Source organism: Ornithorhynchus anatinus, chromosome 1 (assembly GCF_004115215.2).
Source record: "Ornithorhynchus anatinus isolate Pmale09 chromosome 1, mOrnAna1.pri.v4, whole genome shotgun sequence".
Lineage (NCBI taxonomy): Eukaryota > Metazoa > Chordata > Mammalia > Monotremata > Ornithorhynchidae > Ornithorhynchus > Ornithorhynchus anatinus.
This window is the reverse complement of record NC_041728.1, coordinates 21725072-21748774: the sequence shown is the minus strand read 5'-3', so window position 1 is coordinate 21748774 and position 23703 is coordinate 21725072. Positions and strand designations below refer to the sequence as shown.

Here is a 23703-nt window from a genome sequence, read left to right as displayed (position 1 = left end):
AGGGGGGGGAGGGGGAGTCGAAGCATATCCCGAACCATCCCAGTTGTTAATACTCTTCCGCTTGTCTTTCCTGTTCGAACGGCTTCCTTCTTCATTCTCTATTCCCCAAGTGCCTAGTCCAGTGCATTGCACCACGAGACACTCAATAAATGCTGCTGCTTCCACTACTAGATTACAGAGGGAGGATTCACAGTTTCTTCAGAGATGCAGAGACCAAGTCACATTGCTAACTACCCTAGCTATAATAATAATAATAATGTTGGTATTTGTTAAGCGCTTACTATGTGCCAAGCAATGTTCTAAGCGCTGGGGTAGACACCGGAGAATCAGGTTGTCCCACGTGGGGCTCACAGTCTTAATCCCCATTTTACAGATGAGGGAACTGAGGCACAGAGAAGTTAAGTGACTTGCCCACAGTCACACAGCTGACAAGTGGCAGAGCTGGGATTCGAACTCATGAGCCCTGACTCCAAAGCCCGTGCTCTTTCCACTGAGCCACGCTGCTTCACCAGAACAACCCTGGATGCTGCACACACCATTTGCACATGTACATGTACACACACACATATGTACACACACACACACACACGTCTTCTCCTTGGGATAAACAAAATGGGCCAAGGCCTTGGAAGAACTAAACTGAAAGAACCAAGGGTAGAATGAAAAGCAATGTAGCCTAGCAGAAAGAGCACGGGCCTGGGAGTTTGAGGACCAGAGTTCTAATCCTAGTTCTGCCACTTGTCTGCCGTGTCACGTTGGGCAGGTCATTTCACTTCTCTGGGTCTGTTACCTCAACTGTAAAATGGAAATTAAGACTGTGAGCCCTGTGTAGGACAAGGACTGTATCCAAGCTCATTATTTTTTTATCTATTCCAGTTCCTACAACAGCGCCTGGCACAGAGTAAGTGCTTAACAAGTTCCATTCATTACAGCTTCACTCTCCTGGAATTAAAAATGGCCACATGTAGCCACGAGCTAACAGAGGGCGAGCCAACCAGACCAAGCCTCTTTGAACAGGACCAGACTCTCAACTCCACATCCACCAGACGGTCCCAATGCTTCCTCTTCCATGCTGACGTATAAAGCAGGCGTTGCTAATTCAGAAATGTGAATTTTCTGCACGATGCCTTTTGTGCCACATCAGGTGAAATCCCTCCCTTTTCAACACTCTCTCTTTTACTGAACACTATCTCCTAGGAACTACAGCTTACACTTCAGAAATAATTGCTATGACATGAAAGACAGAAGAAAGACAATCTTCAATAACACTTAGTAATATGAGAAGATGCTTCTATCTGGTATTGGCTGATTACCGCTGAACATTAAAAAACGCCTCACAGATTTAGTCTTCCACATAAGAAAACTCTAGAGATGAAAGCCAAGTATTGACTGGATTGGTGAGAGAACAACCCATGTTTCCTTTGGGCACTTGCACCACCAATTCAGGACTCACCCAGGAGCCGCTTGGAAATTTCACAAGTCCTGAAAGAGGAGCAACAAATCCCACTTATTTGGACAATAAACTGATTCCGACTTACGTGTCACTGTCGAATGCTGGTCACTATGTGGAAATATACACCATCATTAAAGCACAATCTCATCAACCAATCAATATTTACCAATCAATATTTATTGACCCATTAATATGCGCAGAGCATTGCACTACTCTTGGGAGAGGATAAAAAGAGTGAATAGACAGGATCCTTGCCCTTAAAATCTAGAAGGGAAGATATGCACTTCAGTAATTCACAGACAGAAAGAAGGGGGAAAAGATGATCAATGAGTAAATCTTTAAGAAGTAGGGGATACGAAATACGCACGGCAGTACAGGAGGTAGGGAATATGCCAGTGTTTATACGGTGGTGAAGTGCTAACTTGGCTGCCTGGGGGACACGATAACTTGGGGAGATGAGAGGTTAATCAGGAAGGCCTCTTGCAGGAGATGGGATTTCAGAAGGTGTTTGAAGATGGGGAGAACCATGATCTGGTGGGTTTCCAGTAGGACAGAGTTCCAGGCAGGGGGAGAGAAGAAAGCACGAGGTCAGCAGCAGAGAGAAGATACCATGGTTCAGTAAGTATGTTAGCTTGAGAGGAAAGAGTTTGAGCTGCCAGGTAGTTGGGGAAGAGGGTAGATATGAGGGAGAGCCTTGAAGGTGATGGTTAAAAGTTTCTGCTTGATAAGGAAAGGAATGGGTAATCAACGGATGTTTTGAGGAACAGAAAGACATGTCCAGAATGACGTCTTAGAAAAAAACTCCAGACAGCAGAGTGAAATACATACTAAAAAGGGTACATACTCCCTTCAGCCTCACAGCTCTTCTGTAAATATCCAAAATTTATTTATATTAATATTTATCTTCTCTTTTAAACCATGAGCTCAATGTGAGCCAGAATGTGCCTACCAACTCTGTTATATTGTTCTCTCTCGAGCAATTAGTGCAATGCTTTGCACACAGTGAGCGCTCAACAAATATGATCGGCTGATTGCAGTAGTCTTTCTGCCCTCATATTTATGATTTCTCAAACTCTGCACCACTATCCATGCCCCAGATTAAGCGTTTGTTAGGGTAAGTGAAGGCAGAATTTTTATTTTTCCTTTTTGTTAATATTATTATTACTACCACTAATGATAATGGCAATTATTAAGCACTATGTGCCAAGCATTGTGCTAAGTGCTAGGAGAAATACAAAATAATCAACTTGGACCCAGCCCCTGCCCCACACAGGGCTCACAGTCTAAGAGGAAGAGAGAATAGGTATTTTATCCCCATTTTACAGCTGAGGAATAGGAGGGCACAGAGAAATTAAGCAACTTTCCAAAGGCCAGATAACGGATATGTGGCAGAGCTGGGAACCCAGGTCTCTGGACTCCCAACCCTACACTCTTAGCACCAGACTACGTGGCTTCCTTTATTGTATTAATCAATCATATTTATCGAGCGCTTACTGTGTGTAGGGTACTGTACTAAGTGCTTGGGAGAGTACGACACAAAAATGAGAGACACATTCCCTCCTCACAACAAGCTTACAATCTAGAGGGGGAGAGAGACCTTAATAGAAATAAATTATAGATATATACATAAGTGTTGTGGGGCTGGGGAAGGTGGTGAATAAAGATAAGTCAGGGAGATGCAGAAGGGAATAGGAAATGAAGGCCTAATCAGGGAAGGCCTCTTGGAGGAGATGGATCTTCCATAAGAGTTTGAAAGAGGGGAGGGTAACTTTCAGACACGAAAAGGGAAGGCAATCCCGGCCAGAGGGAGGACGTGGACGGGAAATCGGCGGCAAGATAGGGGAGCTCGAGGTACAGTGAGTAGGTTGACATTGGAGGGGAAAAGTGTGTGGGCCGGGTTGTAGCAGAATAGCCAGGTGAGGTAGGAGGGGGCAAAGTGACTGACTGCTTTAGAGATGATGGCAAAGAGTTCTGTTTGATGTGGAGGTGGATGGGCAACCACTGGAGGTTTCTGAGGAAAGGGGAAACATGGACTGAATATTTCTGTAGAAAAATCATCTGGACAGCATAGTGAATTATGGACTGGAGAGGGGAGAGACAGAAGACAGGGAGGTCAGCAAGGAGACTGATATAGTAATCAAGGCAAGACAGGATAAGTGCTTGGATTAACATGATAGCAGTTTTGAATGGAAAGAAAGGAGGATTTTAGTGATGTTGTATTACATAGTGCTTTTACTGCCAAAGCACTTTCACATTAGTTCATTTCAGCCCTCACAACTGGTTTAAATAGCTTGAGACATTGAAATGACTACAGGAATAAAATAATTCCTATCTCCCTATCTCCGTGAGGTAAGTATCCCCACGTTTTGCAATTTATAAGGAAAGCAGCCAGACCTCTGACCCACAAAAAGGCAACAGGGCTCCCCATTTGGGATCCAGCAGAGGACTTGGACTCAGGAGAAGGATATTGGAAACCTTAGGGTGCCCGGTCTGGTATGATAAATTTCCCTCATTGCAGAAGCAAAAGGAATAAGAAGAATTTTGTTTAAAACCCCCCAAAACTCCGAGTGGACAAAAGTATTGATTTCCTACTTTACCTGCAGTGAAGGTCTGCGCCTCCGAGATCCTCAGCTGATACTTCCTCACCAGTTGCAGCTTTAACCTACCAAGGCAAAAGATTAGAATTAGGGCAAGGTTTTGCATATGACTTGGAATGTTTTAAGAAGGCGAGTTAAGATGAAATTGTACAACATTTCACTGCAGTTCTAGTTCGCTTTGCCCAGCTCTGTGGAAATGAAATGTTTGTCTTCTCCATGCTACTACGTACACTTTGAAAAAATGGTTATACATCAACCTGGCAACCAAAGCACAGCTGGTAAAAACTGAGCTGGGTTACTAGAAGAGGATATGAAATTAGTTAGATGTGTTCCAAACTGTTTAGAGGGCAGTTCTATCTGAGGATGGAAGATGAACTAATGTCTACAAGAGTTTCCTTCATGTTCTAAAAAAACCTTAATAGGAAGCTAATTCAATTTAAATCTCTACACCAGGAAAAGAGTGATGCCCAGAATACTACACTTCCCCAAAACTACAGCTTCCAAACCTTCCCAGGAAGAATTTACCTTTAATCTGTGAGGGAGGAGAATAATAATCCCGGCATAAGGAACCAGTGCATTAACAATATAGCCAACTCTCTTCTGACCTGAGACCTTCTACATTATACTAAATAAATTTGAAATGTGAAATGTTCGATTCACATTAGACTCAAAATAATTAAACTCAAAAATAACTTGAAGTCAGTCTCCAAATGAACTGACTCAATTTACCCTCCAATCCAAAATTAATTTTTAAGGAAACTGATGTTAAGAGATGCAGTTTCAAATACACAAAGAAGAAAAGTGATGACTGGTTTAAAGAGCTTGAGACACTGAAATGGCTACAGGAATAGAATAATTCCTATCTCCCTATTTTATTGAACACTAGCCTGCAAAAGGAGGTCAGTTTGCTCTGCAATTGACCCATTAGTAAGATGCGAGGAAAAATCCAACCAGCAAGTCTCCCAGAAGCCCCCACGAGCCCGAATGCTTCCCTACTCATCCATCTGCCATCTGCCTGCTCATCTTCCCACTCAGTCCCAAACTCATCTCTTCCAAGAAGCTTTCCAGGAGTATTACTACATCAGAAAAGGTCATAATATTTCTGTAGATCCTGGATGCCAATGAAGGTATTAAGTGCCTCTAAAAGGAGCCAAGCTCCTGGAATTCTACCAGGAGAACTGTGTCAGAAAGACTCTTATAATGTGGGGGATGGAGTAGCTGGAGGGCAGCAGCACAGGTTAGGGGAGGGGGGGAGGTGAGGGCACAGAGAATACAAGAGAATGGATGGGGGCTCTTTGACCCTCTGTAGTTCCAAGGACGGGGAGTAAGGAGTGTTGCAGAAAGAGATGGAGAGAAAAACAGCAGTTTTTTGCTTCCCTAAGTTCAAAACTTAAAAATTGATCAAAAGATTGCTCAATTTCAAATGAGCAGCAAACTTCTAAAGATGGGGGAAAATAATCTGCTTTATCCTCACTTAATCTCTATACAGAGATTTCCTACCTTGCTCGCTTTTCATCTCCTAAAACAATTGCTGCCAGTCCGGAAAACCCTATTATATAAACTTATGTTCCCTGAGAGAAAAAAACAGTTCTCTGCAAAATCTTCAATGTTGAAGAAGTACCCATGTTCACATAATCAATTTACTTCCACTAAGCCATTTCTCAGATGATTAGCAGAAGATAACAAAAAGAAAATAATCCAGGGAAAATAATTTGGAATGACTTAATTAGTGTCTGAGAAATTCTAGTTGGAAAGAGGCAGAAAATCAATTAGTGTTAAATGCCAATCTCATCATTTAAGGCCTATTGATTCCTACTTCTTTTGAACGACTGCTTTGTTCTTTTCTTCAAACAGAAAAACCTTTTACAACTGTAGCATTCGAAATACCAACCCACAAGTTATTTCCCAGTGCTCCCAGCATCAAAAGCTTTTAAATAAAGCATTCTTCCAGTTGGATGGATGTAATTATCTTTTCCCCCAAAAATCGGGGATGTCTTCTTTGGCGGAAATCTTCAGTGTTAGGCAATAACCAATTTCCAAAATAATAATCAGTACTTGAGTAAATAGTTTAAACCCACCAAAAGGAATAAACACACTAAGACCGCTTAAATCCACTTTGGCGGTCTTATTAATGTGAAAAGAAAAAAAATGAAATGGGTTACATAATTAATTAATATTTCAGCACTCAATTACTAGTTGCCAATCTACTAAGTGGAAGCTGAAAGCCAAGCAATACATTAAAATCCAATAACTAATCCTTGCTACCCATACGATTCACTAACCACAAATCTGGGTGGCAAATTGGAAGATCAAAGTCTCTTTCAATGGTTTTACAATAATTCATTTTTTTTTAAGTTGCCCTAACCTGGAATTGTCTCCTGTTTCTTGAAAAATATGGCAGTATTTTTCTCCATTTACAAAATATGTTTGTTAATTCACATGGAACTATCCAAATCTTTCAAGACCAAAGTTTTTCTCAAAATGGCCTCTGCTGATAGATTTCTGAACTAGGAATATCCTCCCCAGTGATTCAGAAAGCCACTTATTCTCAAAGTAGTATTTCCTTAATATACCATTAAATTTGGATGATGGGCATCATTCCAGCTGCCCCCTCAGAATAAAATCAACCTTTTTAGGGACAAATCACCAGTTCTATTCCATTAGCATAAAATGCTGCTGATTAGTTCCAAGTCATATTGGTGGAAATTTAAAATAGGAAAAAAAATGATCAAGCTCATGCTACAAAGGACAATTTATGATGTCAATTTTTCCCCTCATCTGACTGCTGTACTTACACCCTCACTGTGGAATTAAACCTAAGAACATTGAAGTCCTCAGGGAGATTACTGAGACTAATTGGATTGCAGATAACAGATCCCTAGCATCCCTTAGCAAGTATCCAATTTAAATCGCTTTTTTCCAGAAAAGTTAACCCATTAGGAAGAGTGCAAAAACATTTTTAGAGAGTGGCCCAGAATAACTCCTTTTTACAGATGCATTTTCTCAAGCCCATGCAGGCATTCAAAATGCTTTTCCCTTTCTTTTATGAATAAAATTGCTACAACATTTACCAATTCAGCTCACTTAGACCTCTTCTTTCCAGCTATATTATGGAGAAATAGTTTGAATGACTGTGACGGCTACACCTCCACATTCAGAGTGTGCAAATCATCCCTTGATACCATTCTGGCTTTTTCGTCTGAGGAGATTTTACAGTACTTCTGTCTGCCACATTAGATTCAACCCCACTGGATTAAGTAGCCATGCTTAATCTCATTACATGCCCCAGTGTCTTCTTCATGAAGCGGGGATACAACATTTAGGATACAAGATTGGCAATTTTGCTTTTAATCAACTACATCTTACATCAAAATAATTATAATACAGGCATGTTTCTGGATTGTTAACTATCCATAGAGGAAAGGAATTGGTGAGAATAAAAAATTCAGACAACAGTTGTAGCCTTACTTTTGGGAATTAAAGTAGGTTGCCATAAAAAGAAAACTGATGACGCTCTGGTACACTGAAGACCCAAACTTTTACACTTTCATAAAATTGAATGACCCACTGTATAAGTCTTTGCAAGAAACTCACAGCAATTATTATTTCTATGACCACTGAAGAAAGTTGGGGACATTTAATTGATCTTTCCGGAATGTGGGGCCCACTTCACTTCATTAGAGAAACTGGCTCTTGACAATTTCCTTTTGCCTACCCTTTCAAATTTAAAAGCACCATTCTATAACGTTAAGGGTGGTCAAAGAAAATGTAAGTAAGCCCTTCAAGTACACACTCTTAATAGTATATCTGTCATTCATCTTTCCCAAAACAAGGAAACCTTCCTTGAAGAAAAGATAGTGTCTGTCTTTGTCCAAAGCAAGCCTGGCATTGAGAATTTTCATCTTTGCCTCCTTATTGGATACAAGTTACCAATCAGAGCACTGACCTCATTTCTTTACTTACCAAAGGGGGTCCTCCCAAGAAAATGGTACCCTGCTTGCCAACAATGATGCTTTCATCAGCCATCGCAGGCACGTATGCTCCTCCCGCTGTGCAGGATCCCATCACCACTGCTATCTGAAATCCAAGCACATCGACACACACAATTGAAGAATCACAACATATGACTACCGAGCTGGAAGTTAAACCGAGAGGCAGCGTTGGCGTCAAAATTGAGCACAGAACAGAGTCCAAGGACCGGGGTGCCCGATTCTGCATTTGTTGCTGAGGCTAAGACAAATCCCAGGCCCTGAGACGCAGGTATTCTGGGTATTGTCCATACAGCTCATAGAAAGGCTGTAAAAGTTAATGAAATCATGCTTGGAAATACATTTTTTTAAAAAATGGAATTTGTTAATCGATTACTATGTGCCAGGCACAATACTGGAGTAGATACAAGTTAATCAGGTTGGACACAGTCTTAATCCCCATTTTACAAATGAGATAACCGAGGCACAGAGAAGTGAAGTGACTTGCCCAAAGTCACACAGCAGAAAAGTGGCGGAGCCAAGATTAGAACCTAGCTTTTTCTGACTTCCAGGCCCACAGTCTATCTACTAGGCAATGCTGCCTTTCATTCTTTAGAGAGAGACACTTTCCAGACAAACAAAAATTATGCACCAATTCTTGCCTAAGATTAGTATGACACAAATAACTGTTTGGCTGGTAAACTCTCCATCTAAGTAAAATAATGAATCATCTAATAACAGTTGGAGAAAAGTGCCATGGATACCAAAAACCATTATCTGAAAGCAGTTTTTGTTAAGATGAGTAGATGAATATTTGTCTATATATGTAAGTATATGTTAAAGAAAAAAAATAAACCCACAACAGAATTACTAATCCAGGTATAAGAAAGAATGGATTAGCACTATTTTCCCTTCCCACTGGGAACAATCATTGGAAGCATTTATTTATTGAAGTCTTCATGAAAAGATTATAGCATGAGCAGAATTCATTATAAAGCAAAATAAACCTCACATTACCTCATATATTATTACATGTCCAGAGGTTTTAACAAAAGAGAGTTGCAGGGGTAAAATATAAAATTTCATCAACTCTGCTACCCTGTGGCCTAGGATTAATACTAGATTCAGTTTAACCCATTTCATTACCAGAAAGATTGAGACGCAATGCAGGTCAATTAAAGAAGAGCCACACAATAATGGAAGAAGCAAAAAAGGATCAATTTACGGAAGGAAAAGTGAAAGAACTAACATGCACATGGCAACTAAGTGGCAACAAGAGGGAAGAAAAACAACCGGACATCGAGGACTCAGAGGCAAAAGAATTACTCAAAATGATGCAAGAACATTAACAAGGTGCAAGTGTCGAATTGTCATTTTCATTCATTCATTCAATAGTATTTATTGAGCGCTTACTATGTGTTGAGGGTGCAGGGCCGGAAGAGGGAGTGGGGACTTTAGGGAAGTTTGAAGACAAGGTGACAAGCTTCCAGGAGGTAATAGGCCAGGAAATCCCCATTCCGGGTCTGTTCAGCCTTGACTGACACTCTCTCGGGACTGGTTTGAGACTTGGGATGAGCAAAACTGGGAGTCCGGTTCAAACAGCTTTGGGGAAATGTTCCCATTGCCTCCAAAGCACTGGCAAAGTGTAATTTGATTGTTGAAAAAAATGAAAACCAATGTCACAGCACACAAAGATATTTCTTCAATGCCACAGGGCAGAAAAGTCATGGGAAAGAAGAAGACTGAACTAAAATTTAAATTGGGGAATCACAACAGTACAATAGATTAATGTCGATTACTTCCCTAATTCCTGTAGTACAAAATATACATGTAGAGCCAGGAGAATCAACACTTCTAATTTTTTGAGACTAAAAAAATACAAGAAATACAAGACCTGTTTAGAGGTAAGAGAACAGCAAATATTCCCACCAAAAATAATGGCATATTCTATTTGATTATATCTGGGTCATCATCTCTAACAAAAATGTACATTCATTTCATCTTCATACAAATCCAACTGTCACGATGAAATCAGTGATAAATTTTTTTAGAAGCATCTCACAAGAAAAACTAAATACAGTACTCAAAATCTGTAGAATGCAAATTGTGTTCTCAAATTCCACAGGTGACATCTTCACACCAGGCAAAGAATATTTAGTTAAAAAACAACAACAACAACAACAACAACAACAAAGCATTTAAACTCCCATCAAGAAGTATCCCACAGTTCAAGAAACGAAGGTCAAGGGAGACAAAAACTGCACACTACTTCAAGAAGAAAGGGGCACGATCATCCTCAGATGGTACCCAACATCGAGCCGCATGTTAGCACAAAGGATTATGTTGGCATCGGAACTATGATCGGAGATCATATGACTGGACCAAGCAGTGAAAATGACCAAGGACCCAAGCTAATGGACCCAAGCAAATATGATTGCTCCTGCAATAATAACACAGCATTCTATGAGGGATGCAGAAAGGGCCCTGCAGAAAGGAGCGCACAATCTCAATCAATCAGTGATATTTACTGAGTGCTTACTGTGTGGAGAGGACTTTACTAAGCACTTGGGAGAGCACAATACAGCAGAGCTGTAGACCGCTTACAGTCTAGAGGGGAATGGATATGCACTCAAGTGCTGCGGGGCTGAAGGTGGGATGAATATTCAAATGCTTAAATGGTAGAGATCCAAGTGCATAAGCGACGCAGAAGGGAGATGGAATAGAAGAAAAAAGGGCTTAATCAGGAAAGGCCTCCAGGAGATGTGATTTTAATAGGGCTTTGAACATAGGAAGAGTTGGTGGTCTATTATATATGGAGGGGGAGGGAGTTCCAGGGCAGAGAGAGGACATGGGCAAAGGGTTGGCAGTGAGACAGGCAAGACTGAGGGACAGTAAGTACGCTGGTGTTGAAGGAACAAAGTATACGGGTTGGGTTCTAGTAGGAAATCAGTGAGATGTGGTTGAAAGGAGTATACAATCTCAATCAATGGTATTTATTGCAGAGCACTCAACTAAGCACTTGGGAGAGTACACTGTAACAGAGTTAGTAGATACGTACCCTGCCCACAAAGATCTTAGAGTCTAGAGGGGCAGCAGACACTAAAATACGTTATGGATGAGCACATAAGTGCTGTGGGCCTGCAGGTGGGGTGAATAAAGGGTACAAATTCAAGTGAAAGGATGATGCAGAAAGGAGTAGGAGTAGGGGGAAAAAGGGCTTAATCGAGAAAGTCCTATAGAAGTAAAATAATTACATCTTAATAATAATAATGATGGTATTTGTTAAGTGCTTACTATGTGCCAAGCACCATTCTAAGCACTGAGAGAGATATGAGGTAATCAGGTTGTCCCACGTGGGGCTCACAGTCTTCATCCCCAATTCAAAGATGAGGTAACTGAGGCACAGACAAATTAAGTGACTTGCCCCAAGTCACACCGCTGACAAGTGGCAGAGGCAGGATTAGAACCCATGACCTCCGACTCCCAAACCTGGGCTCTTTCACGCTGCTTTTCTCTGTCTCACACAGCATTCCCCCAAAAAGGAACAGGTACTGAATCCCCATTTTTTAGATGTGGAAACTGAGACAAAGAGAAGTTAAGTGACTTGCCCAAGGGCATACAGTAGGCAAGAGGAGGAGCTGGAACTAGGACCAGATCTTCTCTTTCTGAGCCCTTTGCTCGTTCCACTATAGATGGGCAACAGAATGGGACTCCCAACACTTTAACCCCAAATTCTCCATGGATCAATTACTTTTAGGAACAGGAGTGATCACTAGCCAGGTAGCAGCAGGAATTAGAAAAAAGACCTCGATAACTCCTGTAACATTTTCAGGCACTGCCTAAGAGATATGGGAGAGCAAAGCTGTTTTAGGTGGGAAATTTGGCAACTGCTTTGAATCCACGGGGCAGAGAAGCCAGCAGTAAAGTATTAGTTTTTACGCAGAAGAGAGTTACCTGTGAAATTCCTCTAGAAGACATAAGAGCTTGATTATAGAATATGCGACCAAAATGATCTCGATCTGGAAAGACTTCTGCTTGTCGAGGTAAGTTTGCACCTCCTGAATCAACTAAAGACATTAGAGGCGGGAGAAATGAGAGAAATTAGACATCTGTAAAATGTGCTACATGAAGAAAAACATTTTCATTCAATAGTATTTATTGAGCGCTTACTATTTGCAGAGCACTGTACTAAGCACTTGGAATGAACAAGTCGGCAACAGATAGAGACAGTCCCTGCCGTCTGACGGGCTTACAGTCTAATCGGGGGAGATGGACAGACAAGAACAATGGCAATAAACAGAGTCAAGGGGAAGAACATCTCGTAAAAACAATGGCAACTAAACAGAATCAAGGCGATGTACATTTCATTAAAAAAATAAATAGGGTAATGTAAATATATACAGTTGAGCAAACGAGTACAGTGCTGAGGGGATGGGAAAGGAGAGGGGGAGGAGCAGAGGGAAATGGGGGGAAAAGAGGGTTAAGCTGCGGAGAGGTGAAGGGGGGGCGGGAGAGGGAGTAGAGGGAGAAGAGGAGCTCAGTCTGGGAAGGCCTCTTGGAGGAGGTGAGTTTTAAGTAGGGTTTTGAAGAGGGGAAGAGAATTAGCCTGGTGGAGGTGAGGAGGGAAGGCATTCCAGAACCGCGGGAGGACGTGGCCCAGGGGTCGACGGCGGGATAGGCGAGACTGAGGGACGGTGAGGAGGTGGGCGGCGGAGGAGCGGAGCGTGCGGGGTGGGCGGTAGAAAGAGAGAAGGGAGGAGAGGTAGGAAGGGGCAAGGTGATGTAGAGCCTTGAAGCCTAGAGTGAGGAGTTTTTGTTTGGAGCGGAGGTTGATAGGCAACCACTGGAGTTGTTTAAGAAGGGGAGTGACATGCCCAGATCATTTCTGCAGGAAGATGAGCCGGGCAGCGGAGTGAAGACTAGACTGGAGCGGGGCGAGAGAGGAGGAAAGGAGATCAGAGAGAAGGCTGACACAGTAGTCTAGCCGGGATATAACGAGAGCCCGTAACAGTAAGGTAGCCGTTTAGGTGGAGAGGAAAGGGTGGATCTTGGCGATATTGTAAAGGTGAAACCGGCATGTCTTGGAAACGGATAGGATGTGTGGGGTGAACGAGAGAGACGAGTCAAAGATGACACCGAGATCGCGGGCCCGAGAGACGGGAAGGATGGTCGTGCCATCCATGGTGATAGGGAAGTCTGGGAGAGGACCGGGTTTGGGAGGGAAGATGAGGAGCTCAGTCTTGCTCATGTTGAGTTTTAGGTGGCGGGCCGACATCCAGGTGGAGACGTGCCGGAGGCAGGAGGAGATGCGAGCCTGAAGGGAGGGGGAGAGGACAGGGGTGGAGATGTAGATCTGCGTGTCATCTGCATAGAGATGGTAGTCAAAGCCGTGAGAGCGAATAAGCTCCCCAAGGGAGTGAGTGTAAATGGAGAACAGAAGAGGGCCAAGAACTGACCCTTGAGGAACTCCAACAATTAAAGGATGGGAGGGGAAGGAGGCGCCTGCGAAGGAGACCGAGAATGACCGGCCAGAGAGATAAGAGGAAAACCGGGAGAGGATGGAGTCCGTGAAGCCAAGGTGAGATAAGGTGTGGAGGAGGAGGGGATGGTCGACAGTGTCAAAGGCAGCAGAGAAGTCAAGGAGGATCAGAATGGAGTAGGAGCCATTGGATTTGGCAAGAAGGAGGTCATGGGTGACCTCAGAGAGAGCAGTCTCGGTAGAGTGGAGGGGACAGAAGCCAGATTGGAGGGGGTCCAGGAGAGAATGGGAGTTAAGGAATTCTAAGCAGCGATTGTAGACGACTCGTTCTAGGATTTTGGAAAGGAAGGGTAGTAGGGAAATAGGGCGATAACTGGAAGGGGAAGTGGGGTCGAGAGCAATAACGCCACTTAAGGTTTAGCATCTGCAAAAAGGAACAGAAGCTGTGGAATTTGTTGAGTAAATTCTACTTTCAAAGAGACAAACTACACCATCACTACCACTCCTAACACTGAGCTTTAATCTTCCATACACTGAAGATTATACTTTGCTCCTCTATTTCCAACCTACTCACATTACCTTGATCTCATCTATCTCACAGACTATCGCCCATGTCATGTCTCTGCCGGGGAATGTTCTCCTTTTTTCCTATATGACAGATATTTACTCTCCCCGCCTTCAAAGCCTTATTGAAGGCACATCTCCAAGTTGCCCTGAGCCCTCCTTTCCTCCTCTCCCACTCCCTTTTGCGCCGTTCTGACTTGCTCCCTTTATTCATCACCCTCCCACACCCCAGACTCATAGTACTTCATTCATTCCATCTAATTTATTGAGCGCTTTCGGTATGCAGAGCAGTGCATGTACCCGTAATTTATTTATTTACATTCACGTCTGTCTCCTCCTTTAGACTTTAAACTCACTGTGGGCAGGGAATGTGTCTGTAACACCATTGGGTTGTATGAGCAAGCACACTACAAGTGCTCAATAAATACGATTGATTGATTGATTTTTATGGATAAAGGTGGCAAGCTTGAGCACAGTAATGTTCTCTATCACCTTTCCCTCATGCAATCCGATGGAGCAGAATTTTAAATTAGAACAAATTGAGCGCAGTAACAAAACAGTCCTCTAATGGTCTGAAGGAATTATGAGCCTCCTAATTTATGAGCACCTAACTTACTAGCAAGGGGTAGTTTCATCACTCCATCACTTATCTCCATTCTAAAGGTTTTGGTTCAAGTGGCAAATGGAGGAATTGCAAGCAGGCACTAATTATTTTTAATAATCCCTGCTAATTTGAATGACTAGTAATCTGCTTTGTTCCTCTAATAAGTAATTTAATAACTAATCTTTTATTAGTGAAAGTGGTGGTAACGGTTTGTTACTACCTTGTGAGTTACATAAAATATCACATGATGTTTTTTCCAAATTTATGTAACAAACTGTATAACACATCAGTTTTAACTTCACAGGTCTAGCCTCCTTCGTGACGCTAGCTCTGGAGACATAAATCGAGGTAGGGGGAGGAACTCATAGAAGCTGTGGGAAATGGGGAGAAAATTTCAAAAGTACATTAAAGGGGTTGGGTGAGAGGATAAAAGCTTGAAAAGGGTGAGGCGGGGGGAGAGTTGGAGCATGAGAGGATGGTAAGTGGGATATAAGGTGGAGGGGGGGAAATCATCTGACTGCCAGGTAGCATTCCCAGGGAAGAACATACATTTTTAGTTCCAGTGAAATAAAAGTTGGCTACCCTTATCACGGAACCTCTCTGACTCAATATAAATTAATGTAACCCTATTATTCACCTATAATCTATTAAGTAAAGAATTCTGGGCAATTGGAGTAAAAATAAGGTATCCTTGCTCTTGCTTTGCTCAGGAACAAATCCCTCATCTAGCACTTCCACATGTTTATCAGCATCTTCTCATAAGCCAGGCATACTAATACAGTGAGCTGGTGGAGTCTGGGGTGTGGCAATCGAAAGAATCCATTTTGAAACATTTAAATCAAGTTCCTTTGGATCTTGGCACATCACCCTTAGAGGATCCTTGTCTACCGTCTGGCTCGATGGCTAGCACAAATGCAACCCAAGTGCTTAGTAGAATGCTTTGCATACAGTAAGTGCTCAATAAATACGACTGAATGAATGAATGCTCAATAAATGCGACTGACTGCGTGAACCACAATGCTTTTGACACTTACCTAAATATACACAAGGAAGACAATTCTGCAAAGCAATCTCTTGTGCACGAATATGTTTTTTCACTGTCACCGGATAGTAGGAACCACCTTTGACAGTGGCATCATTGGCAACAATCAGGCATTCCACTCTGAAAGACAGAATAATAATTCTGGCATTGATTCCGTGTTGGGCGCCAAGCACTCTGAGAAGCACTGGGGTATTTACCATCTCCCCAGACCAGACACCGCCTTTGTCCCACACAGGGCTCCCAATCTAAGTAGTACGAGTGGGGATTCATGGTGGTGGTCCCATGGCTACTGTACTGGTCTTGGTCTTGGTCTCGAGGACCAAGAAGCTGCAGAGAGGAATCGATCACAATGTCTGTCAGTGGCTCATGCAGCTCCTCACTTGGACCCGTTGGTCATCTTCCTCCTGGGGCAAGGAGTGTGATGAGTGAGTAGGCTGGAAGGTTTGTACCTCATTGCCAAGTAGATGAGTACTCTTCAACCACAATAGCCAGTCACAGGTAGAACAGGGACTGGATCCCAGGATTCCTAATTCCCAGAGCAGTGTTCGACCCACTAGACCAACAGCAGAGCTCCCCACGTTAACGCACTCATATTAAAAAGAAACTGTGCCAAAGATCATATTGTGATAGTCGAATGTTCAGGATCAAGGCCCATTTGAAATTTGGCACAAAACTACATTCGGTGTAACAGTATGTTCCTTTCTAATCAGAGAAGGAGGAAATGGCAGATTTTACATAATTTTCCATTATGCCATTTTTCTTGTCCTATTTTAATAGCCCCAGAGTCCCAAAAAACAACTCTTGGATATGGTGAAATAGTGATTCATAGCACTTAATTGGTGCAATCTACAGGCCAAATTGTCCCTTAAGCCAGTTTCTGTTCTCTGGTTTTATATTTTCTTGAATCCCACAAATTTTCTTCTTTTCAATTCCCTCAGAGAGATGAAAATTTGGTTCCACCGAAGTTGTCTTGCGAACCAGTTAATTGTAATGCGCAGGAATTAAAATGACATGGTCCTCCTTTCCCAGCCTCTAAAACTGCCCTGCAAAGCCTGTTTGAAACAAACAAGGCTTACCTACTTGACAGAATGATAACTCACTTGCCTAGTGACAGCTGGCAGGAATTCAATGCCAGCAGGAGGAAGCCACGCAGGAATCAAGGGGAGAGTCAAAATGGGGAGTAGGAATTGCACTTCAACAAACCTTCTCTGCTAATCCCAATCAAACCAAGGGCTGAGACATGGGAGGGTAGCAAGGTCTGTCTAAATTGCATAACTTCCAGGTAAGGGGGAGGTGGGAGAGAAATCTTTGCCAAATATCAGGGGTCTGTGGGACAACAGGACAAAAGTGTGAGCAACAACCTGGTTTCCCAAGGTTTGTCCAGATTGGTGAAGGGGAGATGGCAGCTCTTCTCAAATGCTCCAGCTGCCTTCTCTTCCCACTTTGCTTATATGGCTGTTGTGAAGAAACTAATTTGACTAAGTCATGGTGTCAAACACATATATGCTGGTCATCTAGATTTCTTCTTGTAAAGACAGGTGTGAACTGTCTTATGCTCTAAACAGGTGGAGTGCAATGGTCGGGGGGCAGGCTAACCATACTGGAGCTAAAAATCTTTTAACTCTGTTTCATTCTTCCAAGTCTATACTCGCCTTTCTTCCTTAAACCGTCCATCAGTCTCTTTAGCAAAGGGAGGTTGCACTAGGAGCCCCTGGGAGGGGAGGGCACATGGACATGGGAAGGGAGAAATGGAAAAGGAGGGGCAAATCACACACTGGACAGACCAAACCAAAAAATAACTATTAAAAGTCTCTCAATTCATCAGTGTCCCGACCTCCCTTTCCCTACTTCCCCATTTTCCCTGGGAAAACCAGAGGTCCTGGAATTCCCTGCAGATCATGCCTCTTGCTTCAAGCAACTGTCCCTCCTCCTTCTCCTCATGCCTCTAAGTGAGTGTGACTCATCTGGTGCCTTCTGCTCCTAGGGGCTGCCATGAGATTTTCCTTGACCACTTGCCCGTTGCCAAACTTGCAGGGGCCATGTGGCTTCTGGGAAGAGTGCATAGGCACCCCGTGGCTGCCGGGTGGGTCGGTCCCAGATGGGGCCAGAGATGAAGAGAGAAGAAGACAGAGTGGGATGGCTCTGATTCCTCCATCTGGCAGGCCAGATAAAGGTGACTGAGCCAGAAACTATCTGAATGAAGCTAACCCTCATCAGCCCAGAAATCTAAAATAGTAATGCTACAAAAATCCTGGACAGCGGCAACCTAAATGTAACAGCCGTGCTAAGGATACCTGAGGATACCTCAGCCATATTAAAAGCTATCTCTCTCGGAGTCTGCACTACAAAGGAACGGAGCAGTACTCTTACCCTGACACTCGACCAATGCCTGTAATAATGCCGCCAGCTGGGACCTCTTCATTACCATACACCTGGTAACCAGCAAACTGGGAAAACTCCAGGAATGGAGACCTGCAGGAAGGGAAAAGGACGTGGCTTAGATTATCGACTCCCATAAATAAAAAAACCCACCCAACAACAACATGTGTCCATTAGCCTCCCAGCTCTAGAGGTTTAACAGTTACAAAGGAAAGGGCATCGTCTTTTTTAATAGTTTCCTTCAAATATTTTTTGTTTTCAACAAACTCTCTAACCAAATTAAATTTCCAGGTAAAAATCCTCTCAAAAAAAAAATTGATGGTACTCATTAAGTGCTTAACTATGTGCCAGGCACTGTACTGAGCACTGGGGTTGATACAAGCAAATCGGGTTGGACACAGTCCCTGTCCCTTGTGGGGCTCACAGTCTCAATCCCCATTTTACAGATGAGGTAACTGAGGCCCAGAGAAGGGAAGTGACTCTCCCAAGGTCACACAGCAGACAAGCAGCCGAGCTGGGATCAGAACCCATGACCTTCTGACTCCCAGGCCTGTGCTCTACCCACTATGCCATGCTGTTTTCTCTACTACCATAAAAGATTTGAGAGAAAAAACACACTACATTAGAAGGTGTCAAATCTCATAATCATTTCTTTATAAAATAATTTCTTGCAACTGGTAAAAAATGTCTGAAGGACATGTGATGCGCTCTGAATTAGTACTTAAAGAGACTATACCAACCCTGGGTCTATGAGTCTGTCAATTCTCTCTCTAGGTAGCAGTTTTCCTCTTGATATGTGGAGCTTTCTTGCTCTCTCTCCTCCTCCTACAAGGAAAGAAAATCCATTAGACTTCCCATTCAAAAGCAGATATATAGGCCAATACCTTTATTTTATTTAGTGTGAGGGAATCAGAAATAATTATTGTCAGACAGAGTACAGTGTGCCCTGTAAGAAATAACTTAATCTCTGATTTATTTTGTGAAGCTGCTGATTACCCAGCGAGTTGAAAAGATTCCTTTTAAAAAATGATTCTTCTTCTGATCCTATGATATTTAGCAGTTCCCTCATTCACAGTTAATTACTGTGGCAATTTGCTGAAAAAGTCACAATATCCTAACTCACACACTCCCACTATGGTCTCCTTAGTTTGAGATTATCGTTTCTAGTCATCTACATGCCACACATTATATAACTCACCCTGAAGCACTTCTAGCAATCAGTTTTGTACCACTGTTGACCCTTGAACTTTATGGGATAAAGCCTGCATACCCGAAAAAGCAATTACAAGTTACATCCTTTGGGGAACATTGGTTGGTCCCCAGCAGTTGGCTATCTGCTGGTTTCCTTTGTAAGAACTGAAGCCCCAACCCCTCAGATTGTGGAATCCCTGAAGATTAGTCTGAACCCAGGTAGCAGGATGTTCACGGGAAGCTGTTTGACAAGGCCCAATTTTTCATCTTAGTTTCCAAACTGCGTTGGGCTTTGTGCCCTGGGATCTAGAGCAGTTACACTAGTATGCTAGGATGCCTGTTGACACTGACCAGCTCAGCCCTGGGTTGCACCAAGTCTGTTTACCCTGCTCCGGGAAGCTGCGGCGTAGAGCTGGGAGTCGTCCTCTTTCCCCTGGCTGAAGTTAGAGCATTTCATCTCAGAGTCCACCCCACCGATAGCACCTCCAAAATAGGAACTGACAATGCCCACAAGGAACTGGCAGGAATCAGAGCTGAAAGGAAGTCAGAATGGGCCGGAACTCAGCTCCGGTATTAGAAAAAGCCCCGATCAGGGATCCCAGGGTGGTGGGGACTGAAGTGGAGGGTTACTGGTGGGAGGAAGGAGGGTGGGAAGGGAGAAGGGGGGCAGCCCTCCACTCTCCAGACTCTGCTGTTTAGACATTTTTTGGGGCACCGGCTGCCACAGCCTCACCCCTCCCATCTTAGCCTGCCCCAGCCACTAGGCTATGTGCCCAGTGGCATCTTCTGTGGCTAGTTGTCAGTGTCCCTGGCTACTGGGCATAATCACAGGGGCCCTTAAGGCCAGCAAGCAGTGAAATCCTCAGAGGTTACTTGAAGCTTCTGTAGCAGCTAGGAAGGGGAAGCTGAAGCTTCTTCTGCTGGGTTCTCCTTCTCGTCTACTACCACGACCATCACCGCTCTCCCCACGAAAAACCACGTGCAAAGCGGTGGGGGATGGGGGGAAAGCAGAGCATGCAGGAGTTCCAGATAGATTTTCTTTCTACTTTCAGCTTTGGCAGAAATAAAGGAATTAGAAAAAAGGAAACAGGAATGGGCAGGGATTGGAAGAGAAAAGACAACAGTAGGCACCCAACTCAATTTTAAGACCACAAGAAAAGGTCTATGTTCAAGTGCAGAGCTGAATTTCCATTCTAAGCCTAAAACCTGTCCCTGGCTACTGGACATAATCACAGGGGCCCTCAGGGCCAGCAAGGAGTGAAATCCTCAGAGGCTACTTGAAGCTTTTGTGGCACCTAGGAAGGGGAAACTGAAGGAAAAAGGGACAAGTGTTGGGTTCTGCTGAGCCTTAGCAGAAAGAAAGGGAGTTCTTGGATCTGGGTATGGAACCTCCCCAAGGCCAAGGAGAAACTGGGGCTTCTGCTGTGGCCTAATGTGGGCTTTGGCTCAGGGTTCCTGCGACGGTACCAACAGAAAGGAGTTGAGAAGAGAGTCTGTGGAGAGTTTGAAGAAGAACGGATTAAGGAAGAGTAGGGAGATTAAAGGGAACAGAGAGAGAACAAAGTGGAATTTGGGAGTATGTACTCTTGCCCCTGATGCAGGCTGTATGTTACTTCCCAATTTTATTATTTTTGTACATAGAAAGAAGCAGCATAGTAGTGGTAAGAATAGTTTGGAGAGCCATTTTCTAGCTCTACTCTGTCTTGGAAATCACATCTGCTGCAGGAGGACTTCCCCTATTGATTTCTCATCTTCTCACCTTATGTCTTATGTTATTAGAGAAGCAGCGTGGCTCAGTGGAAACATCATGGGCTTTGGAGTCAGAGGTCATGGGTTCGAATCCCGGCTCGGCCACTTGTCAGCTGTGTGACTCTGGGCAAGTCAACTCTGGGCAAGTCACTTAACTTCTCGGTGCCTCAGTTACCTCCTCTGTAAAATGGGGATCAAGACTGTGAACCCCAAGTGGGACAACCCGATTTCCCTGTGTCTACCCCAGCGCTTAGAACAGTGCTTGGCACATAGTAAGCGCTTAACAAATACCAGGATTATTATTATTATGTCTCCAACTTCCACTACAACACTTCTTAGGCTTTGCCACCTAAGCCCTTAAAGGCTCAAAATGCCCCCTGCCCCCCCCATAGCACTTATGTAAATATCTGCAGACTCTATCATTTCCTCCTGTGATTTATTCTATTGTCTGCCTCCCCCAGTAGATTGAAAACTTCTTGAGGATGGGGCGTATGTCTCCTAAATCTACTGCACTCTCAAAAACACTATGTACAGTGCTTTGCACATAGTAAGTGCTCAACAAATATCATTGATTAATTGACTGATTGACAGCTCCTCCTGCTTCTGCCCTGGAACTCCTTCCCTCTTCATATCCCACAGACTATCACTCTCCCCACCTTCAAATCCTTATTAGAAGCACATCTCCTCCAAGAAGGCTTCCTAAGCCCTCATTTCCTCTTCTCCCACTCTCATCATCCTTGCACTAAGATTTGCACCTTTTATTCAGCACTCCCCAGCCCCACAGCACTTATGAACATAATTAGTTCAACTAATTAGACTAATTAAAACTAATTAGAGAAGCAGTGTGGCTCAGTGGAAAGAGCACGGGCTTTGGAGTCAGATATCATGGGTTCGAATCCCAGCTCTGCCACTTGTCAGCTGTGTGACTGTGGGCAAGTCACTTAACTTCTCTGGGCCTCAGTTACCTCATCTGTAAAATGGGGATTAAGACTGTGAGCCCCAAGTGGGACAACCTGATTCCCCTGTGTCTACCCCAGCACTTAGAACACTGCTTGGCACATAGTAAGCGCTTAACAAATGCCAACATTATTATTATTATTATATCCTTAATTTATTTATATTAATGTTGGTCTCCCCCCTTTAGACTGTAAGCTCATTGTGGGCAGGAACTACCAACTCGGTTGCACTGTACTCTCCCGAGCACTCAGTACAGTGCTCTGCACAGAGCAAGTGCCTAATAAATAGGACTGATTGTATGAGCTTAATAAACCCTACTGAAGAATTGAGTAACAAAATACCAAACCCAGACCAGTCTCTCCCAGCCAGGAGCAAATCCGGGAAGAGATATTAAACTCATACTCTAGGGGTGAAAAGGCAGGCGGCTGCAGTCCAGCTTTTGGTCTCAGTGTTGCCCTGCCTACTGGGGTGGGGGCCAGGGCAGGGGCAGGGGCTGAGGAACCTAAACCCTGGTCAAAGTGATCACCATGGAGCTGCTCCAGGCACCAAGGATACGCTTCTTACGACAGAGCACTGGAACTATGTGGATTTTGCTTAATTCCACACTAGCAATCGCACATAATCGTAACATTGCAAGCTATTGCTTTGGTACTGGCAAAGCACTTGCTTCCCTTCCTGACTGTGGTAATGTACATACCTCGATGAATGGAAAGTTTAGTTTGTTTCTGCTTTCATGCATTCCAGAAAAACAGCTTCTGTTTTTAAGATCACATTAATAACCAAAAATGATTTTGCCCAGCCCCCCGCCACCGGAAGCCTGAATAAATCTTCGGCAAACTTCTATCAGCTGAAGCACAAAGACATCTATCCCCTGATGGAAGCAGTGAACATAAAGATCCTGAGAGAAGGGCTGGAATAAAGAAAAGTGATTAAGGAGCAGGGAAAATTAAAAGTAATAAAGCCCCAGCTGCTTTTTCATAATCCTCTCCAATCACTTATCATTCTACCAGGTAAAGTGCTTGAGCTTATTGCTTGGAAGTGACAAAGACAGACAGATTCTTTAATTGTACTCATTCTGTGTGAGAGTCATTTTGAAAATGATGAACCTTTAAGAGATGGGCCTCAGCAGCAACAGGAGAAAAATAAAAGGGGCTACAATGATGAACAATCAACCCCACTTCTGGATTGCCAAGTTACGTGTGTGTGTGTGTGTGTGTGTGTGTGTGTGTGTCTCGCTATCCTTCATGTTAAAAGTGGGATCCTAAACCGGCATATGTGGGGCTGAAATAGATCAGTGTGAGACCAAACACTCACTCTGCAATGTGTGCACGTAGACATAAAGCCTCGCTGCATTAATGTGTTTGTCCTATTCAAGGCTTGTCTCTGTTTCCGAAGCTAAGTATACTCACCCATCCCCCACACCACTCCTGTACATATCCTTATACTCTGTTTTTCCTCTACCTATAATTTATTTTAATGTCTTTCTCCACTGACTCCATGAAGGCAGTGATCACGTCTACCTGCTTCTATGGTACTCTCCCAAGAGCTTCGTAAAATATTCCTAACTCCCTGGCCACTCCTTCTCAGTCTCTTTCATAGGCTCCTCCTCTGCCAACCTTTGGAGGTCCCTCATAGGTTCAGTTCTGGGTCCCCTTCTATTCTCCATCTACACCCATTCCTTTGGAGAACTCATTCACTCCCACGGCTTCAACTACCACCT

General features: G+C 43.5%; 1 protein-coding gene across 1 annotated transcript in view; it reads right to left on the bottom strand.

Annotated features, from left to right (window-relative positions):
* MCCC2 (methylcrotonoyl-CoA carboxylase 2) overlaps positions 1 to 23703 on the bottom strand; it is a 53129-nt gene that overhangs the window by 18706 nt on the left and 10720 nt on the right. The window contains exons 3-8 of the mRNA XM_029064247.2: positions 18827 to 18911; positions 18078 to 18179; positions 15700 to 15827; positions 11973 to 12085; positions 8014 to 8127; positions 4051 to 4115 (exon numbers count right to left, since the gene is read on the bottom strand). Of these exons, the coding sequence (XP_028920080.1) occupies positions 4051 to 4115; positions 8014 to 8127; positions 11973 to 12085; positions 15700 to 15827; positions 18078 to 18179; positions 18827 to 18911 (607 nt within the window). The remainder of the gene's footprint in view (positions 1 to 4050; positions 4116 to 8013; positions 8128 to 11972; positions 12086 to 15699; positions 15828 to 18077; positions 18180 to 18826; positions 18912 to 23703) is intronic.